Source organism: Mustela putorius, unplaced genomic scaffold (assembly GCF_011764305.1).
Source record: "Mustela putorius furo isolate JIRA1106 unplaced genomic scaffold, ASM1176430v1.1 tig00003845_pilon_pilon_pilon, whole genome shotgun sequence".
NCBI lineage: Eukaryota > Metazoa > Chordata > Mammalia > Carnivora > Mustelidae > Mustela > Mustela putorius.
In genome coordinates this window covers 1,598,975-1,620,757 of record NW_025421998.1, presented here as the reverse complement: position 1 = coordinate 1,620,757, position 21,783 = coordinate 1,598,975, and the positions used below count along the sequence as shown (strand labels likewise).

At 37.3% G+C, this 21,783-nt stretch overlaps 1 protein-coding gene and 1 long non-coding RNA gene across 3 annotated transcripts in view; one reads left to right on the top strand and one right to left on the bottom strand.

The window, feature by feature from the left end:
* LOC123394844 overlaps positions 1-17,774 on the top strand; it is a 30,060-nt gene extending 12,286 nt beyond the window's left edge. Inside the window, exon 3 of the long non-coding RNA XR_006609559.1 lies at positions 16,990-17,774. This is a non-coding gene — a long non-coding RNA (uncharacterized LOC123394844). The remainder of the gene's footprint in view (positions 1-16,989) is intronic.
* CDK13 (cyclin dependent kinase 13) overlaps positions 1-21,783 on the bottom strand; it is a 119,804-nt gene that overhangs the window by 17,067 nt on the left and 80,954 nt on the right. For both annotated transcript variants that reach the window (XM_013059285.2, XM_013059288.2), the window contains exons 8-9: positions 4,474-4,575; positions 4,298-4,375 (exon numbers count right to left, since the gene is read on the bottom strand). In XM_013059285.2, coding sequence (XP_012914739.2) covers positions 4,298-4,375; positions 4,474-4,575 — 180 coding nt within the window. The remainder of the gene's footprint in view (positions 1-4,297; positions 4,376-4,473; positions 4,576-21,783) is intronic.

Genomic DNA, 21,783 nt, shown 5'->3' with positions numbered 1-21,783 from the left:
TGCCTTTATTCATCCCATCTTGTCATCACCTGTTTTTCATTTTCTTTTGCTATCACTTTTTTTTTCTAAGATTTTATTTATTTGTTTATTTGACAGAGAGAGAGCAAGGGAGAGAAAGACAGATAGCAAGCACAAGCAGAGGGAATGGCAAGCAGGGGAGAAGCAGGCTCTCTGCTGAGCAAGGAGCCGGGATGTGGGGCTCAAGCCCAGGACCCTGGGACCATGACCTGAGCTTAAGGCAGACACTTAACTGACTGAGCCACCCAGGCGCTTTTTGCCATCACTCTTTTTAAAAAAAGATTTTATTTATTTACTTATTCATTCATTCATTCATTCATTCATTCGACAGAGAAAGATACAGCGAGAGCGGGAAGACAAGCAAGGGGAGTGGAAGAGGGAGAGTCAGGTTTCCCGCTCTGTGATCATGATCGGAGCCGTAGGCAGACGCTTAACAACTGAGCCACCCAGGTGCCCCTGCCATCACTTTTAAACCCCCTCTATTTCTATCACAAAACTTCTGTACTTTGCCTAAAATAGTGTTTGGAAGGAGCTAAGTACAAATAACTTGATCACTGCTGTGTGAAACATTTTAAGATAGATTCTGATTAGTATTCCCACCTTTCATTAGTTCATACATATTTCTGTACCATGCAGACTAGAACTCATCATTCCTGGGGCTTTAGATTGGGGATATATCCCAGCATTACTGCAGGTAAAGTGAGGGGAAGAAATATGCAGGAAACTTACATTTATTGGACTCCTGTAACCCTAAGAATACGATTAGTACTGTTTTACTTGTGAATAAACAAACTGAGAGCACTATGGAACTTACCCTAAGTCCCAAGGGCAGGAAGCAGCTGAGCTGGCATTAGAACCCAGGTCTGTAAGATTCCAAAGCCCACCCTTTCAATTAATACGCTGCTGCCTCCTTCCTAACAGGGAGAAAACTGTTTCTTTTGTCAGAAACTTAACTTTTCCTTCATGTTTTAAAACTACTTAATGCCACAGAATCAAAATTGCAGCACTTTTATATTATTATTAATACTTGGTATTTTACCAACAAAAACATGCTGAAATATATAAATTGGAATGTAAAATAGTCCTCTTCGCAGCCCTCTCACAAATCCATGCTCACATAACAACTCCAGACTCTTCTGCAAACCAAACACAGCCTTCTATCGCGCGGCTCATCATGAAACGATGTTGCTTTCCTGTGTCAGCATCCCCAGGTCTACCATTTCCTTTTTCATATCTATATAGTATATCACCAAGTGGATGGATTGAGCTTTCTTTTTTCTATATAGTTCACTAACCGACTTAACATGTTCATAAAATAATCCAAATACACTCATGCCTCAGGATCGTTATTACTTTGTTGTTCCCTCACTTCACTCAAATGATACCTCTGGGAGAAACTCCCGGACTCTCTCTGTAACACTGCCTCCTATAATTTTCTATCTCCTTACCCTTATAAGCACCTGATGTATTTTATTCATTTGTCTTGTCTCTCCCAATTAGAAACCAGAAGAAGCTGTGTGCTAGTTACGAGGCACTGAGGATACAACCCCCACTCTTCATTGTATTGTATTCTCAGTGCCCTGGCACACAACCAGAAACCAATGGATACGTGTTCTGTTAATCCCCCTGACTTGAAATGACTTCTGTCTCATATTCGGAGGTCCATATAAACTTGCTTTACTTCAGGACTTTCCCTGTCTTGCCACCACTTCATCTATGTATCTCGTAGTAAAATGGTTTTAGTTGCCATAATTTTAACATACAATATGCCAAATTTTCCTTCTTTTTAAGACTTTTTCTGGTTATTTTAATGTTTATCTGGAGGGAAACTATCATTTGAAATCTGCATTAGGCCTATAATGATTAATACAGGTTGAACTGTCATATTTAAAAAGTTAAGGCTTCCAACCAAAAATGAGATATGCCATTCCCAATAGGTACTTTAAATCTACTTTACAATTTTCAGTGAGACATAGTTTTCAATATCCCTGGACTATATATGGTGGTGCTTTTGTTAAAGGCATCTTCTTCCTCATGTACATTTCTAACTGCTTATTGCTGGTACATATTTTTAAGAAGCTACTGCTTTTAGTATGTATGTATTCGTATGTCATATTAGGATACTGTGTTCATAAGTTTACACACAATATACACAAGCACATATTTTCTCAACACTTGTCATTTTATTAGACTCTTTTACTTAAGGTGTTTCAGGTAATTTCCTTGCAGGCAGCCTGTATACAATGCTTTCATATACAAATTATGACAATACTGCCTTCATCCTGCCACTCTTTATACCTCTTACTGGGTCACTTACCAGTTAACTAGTTAGTACTTCTAAAACACTCCGAAAATAATGATACTAGAAGACGCTTTTTATCATTCTTGTCTTACATCTTCTAGTATTTCACCACTAAATATTATTCTGGCTAATACATATTTTCACCATGTTAAAGAAATATACTTTTACACTTAGTTTGTATTCCAGCAAATGCTTATTCAACACCTACTAAGAAAAACATATTACCTTATTTCTAAAAGTGGTGAATTATAATAATGGATGTCCTAAAACTGCAACATTCGTGTATTCTTTGAATGACTCCTACTTGACTCAGCAAGTTGATTTTTAATGAAAAGCTAGATATGACTGGCTAATCTTTCCTTCAGAATTTTTGGATTAATATTCTATAGAAAATTTTCAGGATGTTTTTGTCAATTACTGATGTATGTGTCATACTAACCTAAAAGCTTCAGGAAGTCTTATTTCCCACATGGTGTAGAGAATTCATTAAAATTTCGCTACTAAGGTAGAACTGTCTAAATTCAAATCTCGATTTTGCTGCTTGCCAGTTATATGACCCTAGACAAATTCTTCACTTTCTAAGGTTCCATTTTCTTAATTATAAAAAGTAAATGGAAGGCTGTATGAAGCTTAACTGAGGCTAATTCAAGAGAAATTCTTAGAAAAATGCTTGCATCATGTACAAATAAAAGTTAGGATCATTAATAGAATCCCTAGTATCCAAAGAATCAGGACCACTGCCTTATTAAGTGAAAAAATGGGTAAGAGGGAATCATGAAAAAATAAAATAAAATAAAGAAACACAGATACAGAATTTAAATATTTTATTATAACTGAGAAATTTAAAATATACATTTTCCAATTTTCTGACACAGAGCAAGGCCTCTCTTTGAACAGAGGATTTGTTGAATGGGACTCAGCATTAGCTTTCTTGAACAAACCACATTATTCTTAAGGATTTAAAGCAATTTGAGTACTAAATTCTTCTAAATTTTTATGACTTACCTTTCTAACTTAAAGTAACTTGCCTCCCACCCAGTTAATTTGATAGCAACTTTGTTAAGTCTTTGCAAGCACTGCATCTGTATATATTTAAAGGACACACATATAATAATAAAAAGTTGGTATACAAAATTGGAAACAACCATCTCTTAGTCATTATACTTCAACGGGTAGGATAAATACATAGTCTTACTAGAGAGTAGTAGTCTACCAGCTGCAAACATTTAGCGTGTCATGTATCATGCTACTGTTACTTACAGAGGGACTGGAGAGCATCAATTAATCCAATAAGTCTGTTGAAGGGAAGGTTCATAGTATATTGGTATCTGTGCCTCATACCAATATCTTTCCTAAAAGTTCTCATCCATATTTTGAGACACACACAAAACTTAGAAGTTGCAAATTGACATTATTATATATGAAAGCCAAAACTCTTTTTTTAAAAAGAAAAGAATTACTTTAAAACATTACATGAAGAGAAAAGTGATTATGTATGCCCTTATGACTTAGGCACTACAACAGACTCCAAATAATGAAGACTGACGCCTGTAGGTACATACAGATGTTTCCATGTATAAACACTCACATATAAACATGTATGCATATGTGTATATAAAACAGTTTGTCTTTACAGTATCCCCAAAACACTAATTCTTCCATCCTGCCATACTAAAAAAAAAATTTATCTACCATTTATTCTCTCCTTCCTCATATTTATTTACTCTTTCTTCCTGGTCTTATTTTTTGGGCCCCCCACCCTTTCATTTAATTGCAAAAAGATTTAGGGACTTTGAGATCTTTAATTTTACTAGATCAAGTATCAAGAAGTACCCACATTCTAGTTTCTCCTCCATGCAGCAATCATTAGCTTTCAAGAAAACCATGCTGTTCTCCTAAAGGCACAAACTTGAAAGATTTTAAACTTCCTATGAAGTATTACACACCCCTCAACAAATATTACAATCAGGAGCTTACCTTATTAACTCTAGTTGTGCAAGTTCTTGATTTGCTTGAAATATAGGTTTTTTTGTGAAGAGTTCACCAAGGATACAGCTAGAGGAAAAAAAATATGCATCATTATAAAATGATATGATTTTACTTTACTACCAAAAATTTCAAGTAAATTAAACCAGTCAGTAAGCCTATCTTACCCACAGCTCCATACATCAATAGCAGGTGTGTATCTTTCTTCTCCCAACAGCAGTTCAGGTGGACGGTACCATAAAGTGATGACCTTGTTAGTATACGGCCGACTAAAAAACACAGAAAGCACTCTTTTGAGTTAATATCTGTTAATAAGAGAGATTCTCTTAAGAAATATTATTTTGGCTCATTAAAGCAATCCTACAATCCTAACTAAAACCAATTTCATCTGCCTACTAAATTCAGCCATGCTATTACATCTGACATATGTGATCAAAAAATACATTTGAGAGCAACATGATTAACTGAAAATTTCCAAGTAGTTGGCTGATTTTAACTGTCATCTGGTCAAAAAATGGTCCCAACTGTTCAGTTCTGTTTTTTCCTTTCCATAACTTTAAAGGGGATTAACTGACTTAAAGGAAGTTGATTGATTTTGACCAAATCTGGCAAATTACTAATGTGTGGCAAGATATAGTACAAATTGGAATCAACTAACAAAAATTTTCACTTGGGCTTATTTTTGACAATATTTCACTGACTGCAACTCCACTTCAGTATGCAAATACAAAGTACGTAAATGTAGACTGTAGTCGTTGAGATCTATTCTGCAAAGTACCACTGGTAATAGATATGATACTTTATCAAGATAATTTCTTTTGTCACCTTCTAAAAGAGAGGATAGACACATACTGCTACCTCTTTATTTGCCAGTAGGGCTTATCTGGTGGACCAAATAGGCTGTAGGGAATGGAACTGAGATACTTCTCCAAAAGGCTTGCCTGCAGAGTCACTGAGATACTTCTCTAAAAGGCTTGCCTGCAGAGTCACTCATGCCAGGGATGAACACAATGCAGCTGTTTGAAAAGCCACTAGACTGTTGTGAGGAAGATTCATTGGCTGATCTTAAGCCAGCCACAAGAGGGGCAGGGGCCTGTTGGGGCTCTGTCCAGGGACAAAGGTGCTGCCAGACACCACTGTTGCACCTTCCCTCTACTCTGATAGCACTGGTGGTACACTCCGACCCTGCACTCTCCTATGGCCCCACTAAAGCTGGCAGGTGCACCCCAGTCCTGTATTCTCCCCCAGCTGCACTAAAGCTGTTGGTCACATACACTCCACAACGGAGATGCTCCCTGATCACCTGGCTCTGGTGGCCAGGGAACCTGCATTTCTGGGTCCCATGGGAAAGTAATAATCAAACCGTTCTTGGCAGGCTACCATGCCCAGGGCATTATACAGACTGAAACACACCCCTAGTCTTTCTGGGCAGGCCTACTTAGATGTCCTGGAGCTTCAGCCTAAGGGGCAGACTTCAGGTTTGCCGCACATCTGAAGTCTACAGAGGTGTTCTCAGGGACAATAGGGCAGAGGACACCATCCTTGCATTCTCTACTGACCTCATTACTGGTACCTCTCAGAAAGGAGCTTTTTACTTCATCTTATGCTCTGACTTTTCCAACTGTAGTCCAAGGGATATCTCCAGAATAACCTGGTCTGCAGGCCAGAGGATTTACAATTGTGGTTCCATATGACTATATATATTTGCATACATTAAAAGCTACTGCCTGAGGGTCTGGCTTCCAATCAGCCTGAATCTAGGTGCTGATTGAAAGCCCTGCCTTTGCAACACTGACTGGTCTTGGAACATCCTCAATAGTTGGTTCCTATCAAATATAAATCAGACTGCTTAGACAAACACAAAGGTTTGAGAAACAGAAGAGCTAGAGCAAGGCTGAAAGATAAAGATCATCTCCTATACAAGGCCACTCCTTCAAGACTAGAAGAGACAGCTGTTTTCCCTAAACATAGAAATAACCACAATCAAGCAAAAAGAGGAAACAGAAAAAATATGTCCAAATGAAAGAAAAAGGTAAAACCTCAGAAGAAAACTTATTTGAAGAAACAGTGGCTGCAAACTTCCCTAACGTGGAAAAACAGATATCCAGATCCAGGAAGCCCAAAAGAGCCTATAAAAATGAATTCCAAAAGATCTACACCAAGACATAGTATAAATAAAATGTCAAAAGTAAAAGAAAGAGATAATCTAAAAAGGAGCAAGAGGAAAACAACTTTTACATACAAAGGACCTCCCCTCCCCAGGTCTGCATAAGACTCTCAGCAGATTTTTCCGCAGAAACTTTGCAAGCCAGAAGAAAGTGCACATTATATTCAAAGTGCTGAGAGAAAAAAAAATCCCAAACAAAAATACTCTACCCGGCAAGGTTATCATTTAGAATTAAAGGAGAGAGAAAGTTTTCCAGACAAGTAAAAGCTAAATAATTTCATCATCTAACCTGGCTTTTCAAGAAATGTTAAAGGGAATTCTTTAAGCTGAAAAGAAACTTTCTTTACTAATTAATAACAAGAAAACATTTAAGTATAAATCTCACTGGTAAAGATAGACTAATGGCAGTGGTTTAAATCACATAAAGCTACTATAAAGGTTAAAAGACATAATTAGTAAAACAAACTGTAATTACAATAATCAGTTAAGGGATATACAAAGGAAAAAGATATAAAATGTGACATCAAAAACATAAAATGCCAGGGTAAGTAAAAATGTAGAGTTCTAGAATGCATTCAAACGTAAGCTGCTATCAGGATGCCTGGTTGAGGGTCCAACTCTTGGTTTCAGCTCAGGTCAATGGAGTCCTGCACCAGGCTCCACACTAAGCAGAGTCTGCTTGAGATTCTCTCTCCCTCGGTCCCTCCCTCTGTTCCAATGCATGCTCTCACTAAAACAAGGATATCTTTAAAAACAAAAACAAAAAAACCTTAAAATGCCATCAACTTAAAATAGATTGTTATATATAGGCTGTTATGTGTGAGCTCATGATAACCACAAAGCAAACATCTATAAGAGATGCACAAAGATAATAAGAAAAGAATCTAAGCATAACACTAAAGAAAATCACCAAACCACAAAGGAAGAGAGCAAGAAGGCAAGAAAGGAACTAAAACCCAGCCAGAAAACAATGAACAAAATGGTAATAAGTACAGATCTATTAATAATTACTTTAATAGAAATGGATTAAATTCTCCAACCAAAAGACACAGAGTGGCTTAATAAATAAGACGAACAAACAAAAAAACAAGATCCTTCTATCTGCAACCTACAAGAGACTTGCTTCAGATCTAAGAATGCACACAGCCTTAAAGAGATAGAAAAAGACGTTTCATACAAATGGAAACCGAAAGAAAGCAGGGGTGACTTTACTTATGTCAGACAAAATAGATTTTAAAACCAAGAGTGTAATAAGAGACCCTTATTAGTGGGAAGAGGGATGCCTGGGTGGCTCATTGGTTAAGTATCTGGCTATGGCTCAGGTCAGGATTCTAGGGTCCTGGGATTGAGCCCTACATTGCACGCCTTGCTCAGTGGGAAGTCTGCTTCTCCCCCGCACCCCCATGCTCATGTGCTCTATCTCAAGTAAAATAAATAAAATCTTAAAAAAAGAGAGAGCAAGTGAAACAAAGAAGACCTTTATGATGATAAAGGGGTCAATCCAACAAAAGGATATAACACTTCTTTTCTTTCTTTTTTTTTAAAAAAAATTTTACTTATTTATTTGATAGAGAGAGAGCATGAGAGAGCAAGCGAGCATGAGAGGAGGAAGGTCAGAGGGAAAAGCAGACCCTCTGCTCAGCCGGGAGTCTGATGGAGGACTCAATCTCAGGACTCCAGGATCATGACCTGAGCTGAATACAGTCGCTCAACCAACTGAGCCGTCCAGGCGCCCAGATTTAACATTTCTAAATGCTTAAGCGCTCAAGATAGGAGCATCTAGATAATGTGAATATTAACAGACCTAATGGGGGGATTTACACAATAATACAGGGGACTTAATACCCCACTTCCACCAATGGACAGATCATGTGGACAAAAAACATCAATAAGGCAACATCAGCTTTAAGCAACCAATTAGATCATATGGTTTTATAAAGATATATACAGAACACTCCATCCAAAAGCAGCGGAATGTGCATTCTTCTCAAGTGCATATGGACATTCTCCAAGATAAATTACGTTAGGCCACAAAACAAGTCTCAATATACTTGAGAAGCTGAAATCACATTGAGCATCTTTTTCAATCACAATGGTATGAAAGTAGAAGTGAATGGAAAAAAACTGGGAAATAAATCACAAATACATAGAGATTAAACAATATGTTACTAAACAACCAATGGGTCAATAAGGAAATCAAAGGAGAAATAAGTAAAAACCTCAAAACAAATGAAAATGGAAAATGCAACTTACCAAAATCTATGGGATGCAGCAAAAGCAGTTCTAACACGGAAGTTCAAAGCGATAGAGGCCTACCTCAAAAAAACAAAATCTCAAATAAACAATCTAACTTTACACCTAACGGAACTAGAAGAAGAACAAGCAAAACCCAAAGGTATTAGAAAGAAGGAAATAACAAAGAGCAGAAATAAATGAAATAGAAACTAGTAAGACAACAGAAAAGATCAATGACACCATGAGCTGGTTCTCTGAAAAAAGAACAAAAACAAAAAAAAACAAACAAAGGCAACAAACTTTTAACTAGACTCAAGAAAAAAAGAGAAAAGGCTCAAATAAAAATTCCTAGAAATATATAATCTTCCAAGACTGAATCATGAAGAAAAATAAAATCCGAACTGACTGATTACTAGTAAGGAGAATGAATGAGTAATTCAAAATCTCCCAACAAACAGGTCCAGGACCAGAAAGACAGCTTCACTGATGAATTCTACCAAACATTTAAAGAAGATTTAATACCTATCCTTCCCAAACTCTTCCAAAAATTGATGAGGAGAGAACACTTCCTAACTCATTTTATAAGGACAGCATTACCCTCATAACAAAACCAAAGACATCACAAAAAAACAAAATTACAGGCCAGTATCCCTGATGAATACAAATACAAAAATCCCTGACAATGATGCCCACTCGATCCACTCTATTTGTCATAGTATTGAAAAATCCTAGCCACAGCAATTAGTTAATAAAAAGAAATAAAAAGGCACTAAAACTGAAAAAAGAAGTAGTAAAACTGTCACTATTTGTGGATGATATGATTTTATATATAAAAAATCCTAAAGACTTCACCAAAATACTGTTAAAGGTAATAAATTCTGTAAAATTTCAGGATATGAAATCAACTATACACTAACAATAAAGTGTGAGAAAGAGAAAATAAGAAGGCAATCCCATTTATAACTGCATCCAAAAAAAAAAAATGCCTAGAAGTTTAACCAAGAAGATTAAAGACCTATACACTGAAAACCATAAAGACACTGATGAAAGAAACCAAAGTCATAAATAAATGGAAAGATGTTCCATGCTCGTGGATTGGAAAAATTAGTATCATTAAAATGTCTACACGACCCAGTGCAATCTATTGATTCAATGAAATTCCTATCAAAATCCCAATGGCATTTTTTTTTATTCTGTTCGGTTAGCCACTCTATAATATATTACTGGTTTTTGACCAAAGGCATTTTTTTCACAAAAATAATGCAAACTACCCCCAAATTTATACAGAACCCCAAAACACTCCAAATAGCCATGGAGGCACCACGCTCCCTAATTTCAAACAAATTTACAAAGCTATAGTAATCAAAACTTTATACAGTATTGGAATAAAAACTGATGCATAGATCAATGGAACTGAATAGAAAGCCCAGATATACACCCATGAATAGCCGGTCAAGTAATTTATGATAAAGGAGGCAAGAATATACACTGGGGAGGGATGCCTGGGTGGCTCAGTGGGCTAAGCGTCTGCCTTCAGTTCACGTCAGGATCCTAGGCTCCTGGGATTGAGTCCTGCACTGCACGTCTTGCTTGGCAAAGAGCCTGCTTCTCCCCTGACCTGCTGCTCCCACTACTTGTGCTCTCTTTCTCTGACAACTAAATAAATAAAATCTTAAAAAAAAAATATATATATATATATATATATATACATACTGGGGAAAGGACAATCTCTTAAATATCAATGGTACTGGGAAAACTGAATAGCCACATGCAAAAGAATAAAACTGGACTACTATCTTATGTCATACACAAAATTTAAATTGAAATAGATTAAAGACTGGAATGTTAACACCTGAAACTATAAAACTTATAAAAGAAAACACAGGCAACAAGCTCCCTGACATCAGGTGTTTGTTTGTTTGGATCTGACTCCAAAAGCAAAGGCAACAAAGACAAAAATAAGTTGGGACTACATCAAACTAAAAAGCTCTTGCACAGCAAAGGAAACCATCAACAGGAGAAAAGACAACCTACTGAATGGAAGGATATCTGCAAATCATGTATCTCCTAAGGGGTTAATATCCAAAATATATAAAGAATTCATACAATCAAACAGCAAAACAACCTCCCAAAATCTGATTAAATTATGGGCATAGGATCCAAAGAAACATTTTTCCAAAGATGACACACACATGGCCAAAAGGCATATAAGATGCTCAACTTCACTATTCATGAGGGAAATGAAAACCACAATGAGATCACTTTACACCTGTAAGAATGGCTGTTATCAAAAGGACACGAAATAATAAGGATTACCAAGCATGTAAAGAAGGAACCCTTGTGCACTGTTGGTGGGAATGTAAAAACTGGTAGAGTTACTATGGAGTGTTACAGTATGGAGGTTTCTTCAAAAATTAAAAATGGAAATCCCATATGACCCAGCAATCCTACTTCTGTGTATTTATTAAAAAAAAAATGGAGGGGCGCCTGGGTGGCTCAGTGGGTTAAGCCGCTGCCTTCAGCTCAGGTCATGATCTCAGCGTCCTGGGATCGAGTCCCGCATCGGGCTCTCTGCTCAGCAGGGAGCCTGCTTGCCTCTCTCTCTCTCCCTCTCTCTGCCTGCCTCTCTGTCTACTTGTGATCTCTCTCTGTCAAATAAATAAATAAAATCTTTAAAAAAAAAAAAATGGAAACACTAATGGAAATACTAATCTGTACTTCCATGTTCACTGCAGCATTACTTACAATAGTCAAGATATGGGATAACCTAAGTGTCTCTAGGTGGATGAATTGATAAAAAAGATGTGGTACACACAGTAAGTCCCCCTTACCCATAAGGAATACCATCTAAAACCCCCCATGGATGCCTAAAACCACTATATAGTACTGAACCCTATATATACTATGTTTTTTGCTAATCCATACATAACTATAATAAACCTTAATTTATCAATTAGATACAATAAGAGATTAGCAACAATAACAGAACATTTATAATACATACAGTAATGAAACTTGTGAATATGGTCTCTCTCTCCCTCAAATTATCTTATTGTACTGTACTCATCCTTCTTGTGATGATGTAAGATAATAAAATGCTTATGTGAGGAGATGAAGTGAGGTGAATGATGTGTAGGCACTGTGATGGAGCATTTGGCTACTAGTGACCTTCTGATGATACATCAGAAGGATCATCTGCTTCTGGACTGGGGTTAATCGCAGTAATCTGAATCTGTGAAACACAAAACCCAGACAGGGAGATTACACATATATAATGGAATACTATTCAGCCATAAAAGACAATGAAATCTTGGTATTTATGACAACATGCATGGCCCATGAAGGTATTATACTAAGTGACATAAGTGGATGGAAAAAGACAAATACCATATGATCTCATTTATATATGAAATCTAAAAATCAAGCAAATAATAAAAAACTCATGGATATAAAGAACAGAAAGGTGGTTGCCAGGAGGAGGGAGAGCAAAGTGGATGAAGGGGGTTCAGGAGGCACAGACTTTTCACTGTGAAATGAACAGGTCATAGGGATGTGATATGAGACTGGTGATTACAGTCAATGGTACTATAGTACATATTTAAAGGTTGCCAGGAGAGTGGATCTTTAAAGTTCTTGTCACAAGAATAAAAGAGAAATTTTTCTTTTGTAACTTTTTATAGTGACAAATGATGACTAGACTTATTGTGGTCAATTCACAGTGTACACAACTGCCAAATCATTACATTCTAAGATTAATGTGGGTTTTTTTAAAGATTTTACTTAAAAATCTTTATTATAGGGGTTCCTGGGGTGGCTCAGTCAGTTAAGCATCTGCCTTTGGCTCAGGTCATGATACTGGAGTCCTGAGATCCAGCACCACATCTCACCACATCGCCTACTTCTCGCTCTCCTCCCTGCTCATGTTCGCTCTCTTGCTATCTGTCTCTCCTTCAAATAAATACATAAAATCTTTTACAAATAAATAAAATCTTTAAAGATTTATTATTTTAATTTTTTAAAAAAGATTTTATTTATCTGACAGAGAGAGATCACAGGCAGGGAGAGTGGCAGGCAGAGGGAGAGGGAGAAGCAGGCTCTCCGCTGAGCAGGGATCCTGATGCGGGGCTTGATCCGGGGACCCTGGGATTGTGACCCAGCGGAAGGCAATGCTTAACCGACTAAGCCACCCAGGCAACCCTAAAGATTTATTATTATTTATTTATTTGAGAGACAGGCAGGTGGCAGAAGCAGAGCCCCAGAGCAGCACAGGCTCTGAGCTGAGTATGAAGCCCAACGTAGGGCTCAGTCTGATGACTCTGAGATTATGACCATCAAAGGTCAGACGCTCAACCAACTGATCCACCCAGGTTCCCCACTAATACGTGCTGTATGTCAATTACACCTTGATCAAAAAAAGTTCACCTGTTTATGCCTTAACTCCTTTCAAATTTGAAATCCCCTCCCTATTTTTCTCCTTTAATCCTACACCTCCTTCAAGACATAGTGAAAGACCAATCTCTGTAAATTCTAATCTCTATTATCAACAGATTTAATTTCATGTTCTTATTTTTTAAATAATATTTAAGACTATATTCTATTTTTAGGTTTTCTATCTTTCCCAGAAGACAAAAAACCCAGGTGCCATTTTTTGGTATGACCCCCACAGACAAAGCCCAGAACAACATGGGGCATGGGTCAGATACTTTCATGTATATGGCCTTTAGGGATGCCTGGATGGCTCAGATGGTTAAGTGTCTGCCTTTGGCTCAGGTCATGATCTCTGGGGTTCTGGGATCTGCTTCTCCCTCTGCTCACGCTCTATCAGTCTCAAATGAATAAATAAAATCTTTAAAAATATATATATGTGGCCTTTTTTTTTTTTAGGATTTTATTTATTTATTTGACAAGGAGATAGATCACAAGTAGGCAGAGAGAGAGAGGGAGGGAGGGAGAGAGAGAGAGAGAAAGGAGGAAGCAGGTTCCCTGCTGAGCAGAGAGCCCAATGGGGGGCTAGATCCCAGGACCCTGAGATCATGACCTGAGCCGAAGGCAGAGCTTAACCACTGAGCCACCCAGGCGCCCCTATATGTGGCCTTTTAAGTTTAGTTGACATACATGCATTAGCTGGGTGGGAGAACAAAGTTTGTGAAAATTATAATGACCAGTTTTCAAAAAACATTTCAAGGATCTGTAAGCATATGAAACCTATGGTCTTGTTAACTCAAGTGTAACTGAATACCTATGGTCTCAAGAAAAAAAAACTTTTTTTTTTTAAAGATTTATTTATTTATTTATTTATTTGACAGAGAGATCACAAGTAGACAGAGAGGCAGGCAGAGAGAGAGAGAGACAGAGAGAAGCAGGCTCCCTGCTGAGCAGAGAGCCCATGCGGGACTCGATCCCAGGACCCTGAGATCATGACCTGAGCCGAAGGCAGAGGCTTAACCCACTGAGCCACCCAGGCGCCCAAGAAAATGTTTAAATTAATATAGATCCTTCTGTAAACAGTGAATACTTTATCTTTTTGTTTTAGTGTTTTTAAATATATTTTTAAAAGTAAAAATATGTTAAATTATATAGAGAAATCACACAAATTAAAGTTATTAAATTTTATTGAAAAGAATATTTGAAATATTATTTTATATACTATGTATTAAGTTCTAGGCAGCATTTAGAACATAGTTGTCTTTAGCAGCTAAAATTAAGACTAGTTTTTTTTAACTCTTCTATCAAATTTAGAAGTGAAAATATTTAGTGCATAATCGAAAATGATAGGGGCACCTGGTAGCTCAGTCAGTTAAGCGACTGCTTTCAGCTCAGGTCATGATCCCAGTGTCCTGGGATCGAGCTCCACATCAGGCTCCCTGCTTAGTGGGGAGCCTGCTTCTCCCTTCTCGCTCTGCCTGCTCTCTATCTCTGTCAAATAAAAAAATAAAATCTTTAAAGAAATGATTAAACACAAAACTAGATGAAATATACTTCTAAGTATATGGTAAAAGTATTTCATGTATACCAATTAATGGCTTTTTCAAGTTTTTCTAAATTCTTAGTTTTTGCCACAAGAACTATGTAAAGTCAGAAAACACATTCAACTGTAAAATATGACACAGAAAGTTCAATTTTATTTATTCGTTTAAAGATTTATTTATTTGACAGAGAGAGAGAGCAGGCACACACAAGCAGAGGAAGCGGGAGGGAGAGGGGGAGGGAGAAGCAGGCTCTACATCCCCCATCCCCGGCCCTGCCCCGAGCCAGGAACACACTGTGGGGTTCCATCCCAGGACTCCTAGGATCGTGACCTGAGCCAAAGGCAGACAGTTAACCAACTGAGCCTGCCCAGGCACACCAGAAGTTCAATTTTAAAACACAAATATCTCAAAACTGTGGAAATGCTTTCATTTGTAAAATGAATAAAATATTCAGGCTGATAAATACTTTTAATAAAGCAAAGTACCATCACTGAATTTTCAATGTATTTTTCTTTACATCCAATGACGTATCAATCGAGATCAAAGACACATCTCAATACTCTGCCCTTAGATAATCCCAGGAATTCAAAAGATGGGTGGATCAGGAGAGATGAGAAATAGTTATGGTCTTCCTTACCTTCACCCCCAACAAATAAAAGTACCACCATTAAGGGTGTGTCCCCAGGCTGGCAGATGGCTGAGCCTGCCCTTTGGTCTAAACAGATAAAAGGCATAAAGCAACTGCTCAGAGCAAGATCTTAGTTAGGCCCTTGAGGTACTTGGGAGGTTCTGGATAATTAAAATACACAAGCCAGAGCTGCTAATTTTAAAGACCCTTACAAGAAATAAAAAGAGAATTATATTAAAGGAAATACCTAAATTGCTCTAAATGCTTCATTTTTTTCAACACATGTAATAGTCTATACTTCTTTTAGACCATAATATTTTTAAGAAAAACATGGGAGAGCCTTCAGCTAACAAAATTTATCATCTGCACAAATGCCATGTCTTCCCTCAGAATCCACTGCAGAAACACCTACCAAACCTACAGAAGAAATCTGGGGTCTGATTTTAACACCTATGCTTCAGAAGTCAAAAATCTTCTGTCATCTTTTATTCTCTTTCCTTCAAATCTCACATCTGATGTATCAACAACTTCCATTATTTCTACATCCAAATAGATCCTAAATCCAACAATTTTCCAAAATTTCAGAAAGTGTAAGCCAAGATTATCTTTTGGTCTGAGCCACCATTATCTTTGCACTGGTACTAGTTTTTCTGCCGTACCTATCCCTAGCCTGCCTTCTCCATTTTTTTTTAAGGCTTTTTTTTTTTAAAGCATAGAACCAGCTCATATTACTGTAACTACATAACATTTAAACTTTACCTCAGTGGGTAAGACCATATTCCCAAGTGTCTCATTTCCTATTTTTACACTGGGCAAATGTTTAGCTCTGAAACGTTCCCAGTCTAGTCCCAAGCTTTGCAGCTGCTGAGCTCCTTCTACTTGCAATGTCCGTGGCCTATGCCTTCATTAAGTTATCCCATTCTCATCACTCAGGTTGGTCCTAGCTCAATTTTACTTTGTCAAAGGTCTGCACTAACTACCTTACCTAAAAGTTACCCATATGCCCAGAGTGTTCTTACTGTCACTATTTTATTTGCTTTGTAGCATTTAAGTATTTTAAATTCTTTATTCCATAGACTTGTTGTCTACCTTCTTTCACCACCATGTAAATGCGATCAGAGACCAAGTCTGTCATAGCTGCAGTTATAATACTTAACCTGTAGGCATTACCTTGGTTGGTGTTAGGCACAAAGTAATAAGCACTTATTGATATTTTTAATCAACTGACCTATGCCATAAATGTTATATAACACATTTTTCCCCTTATCTTTTGATATTTTCCATGAAAAGTAACTCTGAAATTTCTGTATTATAACACTGGTACAGAGAAACCAAAGTAATTTTTTCCCAACTGAAATCATCTTACAATCACTTTTCTATTACTACTCATGTAAATTTATCAGTCCTGTAAGTACCCGTATCTAAACACATCCAAAAGGATGCTACCCACTTGCTGCCTGTTTCCTGTCCCAGGAAACACCATCATCACTTCCAGCAGAGACTACTACCTGTCCTCCAAAATCTGTTCTTTTCTTAAATGGTAGCTGCCCACCTACACTACATTCCCATCCTCACTGTAGCTGGTGTGATCACATGTCCAAGTCCTCACCAGTGGAACATGAATGTAAGTGTTAAGTGCCGTTTCTAGGTCTGGCTCATAATGCCCCTACCTCCTTTTTTCTAGTTTCTGGCTGACAAGAGGTGGTATACCTTGGAAGGCATATGAAGATGGCAGATCTTCCAACTTAGATCCCCGAATGACTGTATGTAGTCGACACCCCCTGATCTAATGATAATGAGATGGTTAAATACTCTTAATTGTCTACTGAGGTAAGCAACAACCACTCCTGATCCTTAAGTGAGAACTACATATAAATTTCCTATCTTTATGCCACTGAATTCTGAGGTTTTGTTTGTTGCAAAAGCTTAACTTACCCTAACAAACTGTGTAGCCAGTAGCTTAAGCAAAATCTTACAGCAGGGGCACAAGCTGGGATGTGTTTAACAATACGTATTCAACCATTTTATATCTTATGATATAATTGATCTTTCTAACACCTATGCCCATTCCCTAATTCTAACCATAATCATCCTGCCTAGGTTTACTGAAACAGCTTTCTAACTGACTGCCCTTGTTTCCATACTTACAAGGTCAATCCCCTTTTCAAAATAAAGTCAAAGTGATAGCATAAAGTGTCAGTATCTTATACCTTTAATACACACTGCTGCCTCCTACCTCCTAGAGAATATATACACAAGGCCCATAAAAATATCTATTACTTGGTTCTTGCTCCAACCACAATGAACCATCAGTTAGTTCCCTTAGAAGGTTGAGCAAATGTTTATTTTCTACAGCTAGGAGAAAAAGCCAGGGAGAGAGCAGAGCTGGTAGGAAAACTTTCAAGAAGACAGTGGTGCTATAATTATGTTTTAAATGTCTGAGATAGGCATTTTTTAAATAAACTTTTTTTTTTAAAGACTTTATTTATTTGTTTGACAGAGAGAGATCACAAGTAGGCAGAGAAGCAGGCAGCAGCAGGGTGGGGAAGCAGGCTCCCCGCTGAGCAGAGAGCCTGATGGGGGCTCAGTCACAGGACCCTGGGATCACAACCTGAGCCGAAGGCAGAGGCTTAAACCCACTAAGCCACTAGGCGCCCCTTAAATAAACATTTTAAATAAGCTTTTTAATAAACTAGTTTAAAATAAACTTTTAGAAGTTAACATTGACAAAAGATAATGAAAATGGTTTTATTACTCAAGAAAAAAAACACACCATTTATTCAAGAATTTTGCAAAACAGGTGTCCTGCCTCACTTTCCACCTTGGTGTTAAATGAGAAGGAAGCAAACACTGAGAAAGTACACAGACAGAAAAAGACATTAATCATAAAAGCAAATTCCAAGGTAGATGGAGTTAGCAAATAAAGCCAATTTCAAATCACCTAATTCACTTATTTAAATGATTAACAAACAAGTATTAAAGAAAATATTCTATGTTATGATCATGAAACTGTTTTTACAAACATAATGATGAAAATAAAAATAACCGAAACTATGTTCTGAAACTAGGTTGTTGGGGGCACCTGGGTGGCTCAGTCATTAAGCGTCTGCCTTCAGCTCAGGTCATGATCCCAGAATCCTGGGATAGAATCGCACATTGGGCTCTCTGCCCAGTGGGAAGCCTGATTCTCCTTTTCTTACTCCTCCTTCCTGTATTCCCTTTCTTTCTGTCTCTCTCTTTCTGGGTCAAATAAAGAAACAAAATCTTTGAAAAATAAAAAACCACTAAGTTTAAATCTCAAGAAAACTAAAGTACTGTTGTAATATGAAAACAGAACATCCAAAATTAGACAAATAAGTGAAAAACCAAAATCCCCCCAAATGTGTCAAATTTGGTTACTAAGTTTAGCTATATATTATCAACATCCTAAAGATGGTCTTACTTAGATCACAAAAATGCAACTGATGTGACACCTCATATATGATGCTTTATTTTTCTTTCATGAATTTTTTTTTAAAAATTACATTCTTGATATCTCTACCCAGTATTTCCATAAAAAGTGAATTTATAACTATGAAAAAAGAAACAGGAATAAAAAACAAAGATGGTACTTAGATGGTACAGAATAAATACACTTTAAAGAAGACAACCTAAGTTCCTGGGTGGCTCAGTTGGTTGAGGGTCTGACTCTTGGTTTTGACTCAGGTTATGATCTCAGGGTTCTGGGACTGAGCCCCGCATCAGGCTCCCCAATCACTGGGGAGTCTGCTTGAGATTCTCTCTCTCCCTCTCCCCTTCCCCTTGCTTGCGCACTCTAAAGTAAGTCTTTTAAAAGAAAGAAAACCTAGGCGCCTGGATGGCTCAGTGGGTTAGACCTCTGCCTTTGGCTCAAGCCATGATCTCAGGGTCCTGGGATCGAGTTCCATATCGGGCTCTCTGCTCAGTGGGGAACCTGCTTTCCACTCCACCCCACCCTGCCTCTCTGCCTACTTGTGATCTCTCTCCATCAAATAATTAAAAAAAAAAAAAGGCCAAAAAATGGAAAATAAACCACCCCATTTACTCCCATAATTAAGTTAAACTCCCAAGTAATAAATTCCATAACCTGGCAAAACAGACAACACATGCAATCCCTCTGACATTAAATTTAAAAAAACAAAACAGTAATTCCAATAAGCTATTATTCTTAGTAAAAACTAAACTTTGTAAGGATCCAGAAATAATGGTCTCAACAGTAAATACTCTGAATTTCAATTTCTATTGAATATCTTCATGGTTTTTGAGAAGAAAGCAGACACTCTCTTTTCTGCTAGGGGGAAAAAACCCCAACACTCTAGAAACAACAAGAAGAATACTCCCTTTGTTTTGTTATTTCAAAACTTCTACCTTAATACGGTCAACAAGGTTTTAAAATGTAAGTCATCAGGCTTGTATATAATAAAACTTCCATGTGAAATCTCAGGTTATTTAAAATATCTGGTGCTATCAAAATACTTCTCAATTACATCTTTCTCATTTGGTATTTAAGGAGCTTTACAGGAGATTCAGAAATGGAAATATCATACAACTTGCTGGAAAACTAAATGAGTATTCTTCAATGGGCAAAAATAAAATATATTATTTGAAGGCCAAGAAAATAGAGACAATGAAATTCAGTAACTGTTTGTTTTGACAACTGAAAAACCTGCCATCAGCCTAATGGTACCTCCAAAGCAGACTCTAGATGCCCCTAGAATTCAGCACGTAGAAGATACTTTTAGAAGTGGGAATTTTTTTTTTTTTTAAGATTTTATGTATTTATTTGACAGAGAGAGAGAGAGGGAGAGCAAGCACAGGCAGACAGAGTGGCAGGCAGAGTCAGAGGGAGATGCAGGCTCCCTGCCGAGCAAGGAGCCCGATGTGGGACTCGATCCCAGGACGCTGGGATCATGACCTGAGCTGAAGACAGCTGCTTAACCAACTGAGCCACCCAGGCGTCCCTAGAAGTGGGAAATTTAAAAAGAACATACTTCTAGGAGATCAAAGTTAGATCCAGAGTCTTACCGAAGCAGCACTCCAGTATAATGAAAATAAAAAGGCTTTCTGTAAAAAGATTTGAGTTTAATTCTTAGCTCTACCACTAATTAGGTGATCTTGAAAATATACTGAAATTTTGTAAATTTCAGTTTCATTATATTTAAAATGTACATAAGAATGATATCTACACCACCTGTTTCAGAAAAACTGCTGCTTTTGCTTAAAATAATTCTTGTGAAAGAGGACTATATATATTAAACTACCATGCACAAATGCTAGTTAAGTTTGTTCCTTTTTTATAAACAACAAATATTTATGAAACTCTGAGCTCGGTACTGTACTAAGAACCAAGAGATGGCTGGCCGAAAGAGTCAACCACCAACACGGTTGGAGCTGCTTAAAGCCTAATTAAGAGTTTGGTAGTGATAGAAATTATAATAATACACTTTAAGTACTATGTAAATTAATGAAAAATGTATTCTGGCCACATGAAGACGTGCCCAACGCTGACTACAAGAATCAGGGTAAATTTTTCAGGAGTGGTAGTGACTAAACTGAAGCAAAAAAACAAATCTGTCAGATTGAGATAATGCAGAGTCTAACTCCATATAAAAGTTAAGAACTTATGCAGATTCAGAGAGGCATTTAACTTGTTTAGGGAACTACAAATAATTCAAGGGTTGCTTGGCGGGGCGGGGGTTGAGGTGGGGAGTAGCAGGCAGGGGACAGTAGTAAGAATGACCTAAGAAAATAATGTTAGGGAAAAAGACCAGAAGCACAAAAACCAATATAATGCTATTTACAGTGGTCTACAGGGACATATCTATAAGTGACTGGGTATCTTCAACTAAAACAGGAAATAAAGGAAAAGGAGCAGACTTTTTTCTGGGGAATGTGAAGACCGGCTTTGTAACAAGATGTTTAACTTACAGTACCTATATCACCTGGGTGGAGCTGTCCGTACACACATAGCTTTAGAGATCAAAAGAAAGATGAAGTCTTGAAGTTGGGATTCGTAAATCTTCAACATTAAGGGAATGGATCAAATTTCCCCTACATGAAGAGGGGGCACACCATACCCTAGAGAATTAAATTGCCTTTCCCATTTTATATACTAAAAAATGTAAGCTACTCCATTAAGGCCAAAGGAAGTACAATTTAATCTTGATCTTATGATTAGGTCAGCAATCTAAATGAGATTTCTATTCCTAAAGCTTGTTTAGTCACATTAGTGACATTATTTACTATTATTAATGTTATTAATGATCTTATTACTATGGTTCTAATAACTGGCCCAGAAGATCCTTTGAATTATCTACAGTCCCCAAGGCTCCCCGCACTAACTGATATCAGGAGGGTCCTCCAGATCAGAATGACCTTCTCTTGGATCAGAACTGATCAAGAAATTACTGTGAATATGTTTTAAACTTTAGGGTAAAAACCAAACATTTAAAATATGGTC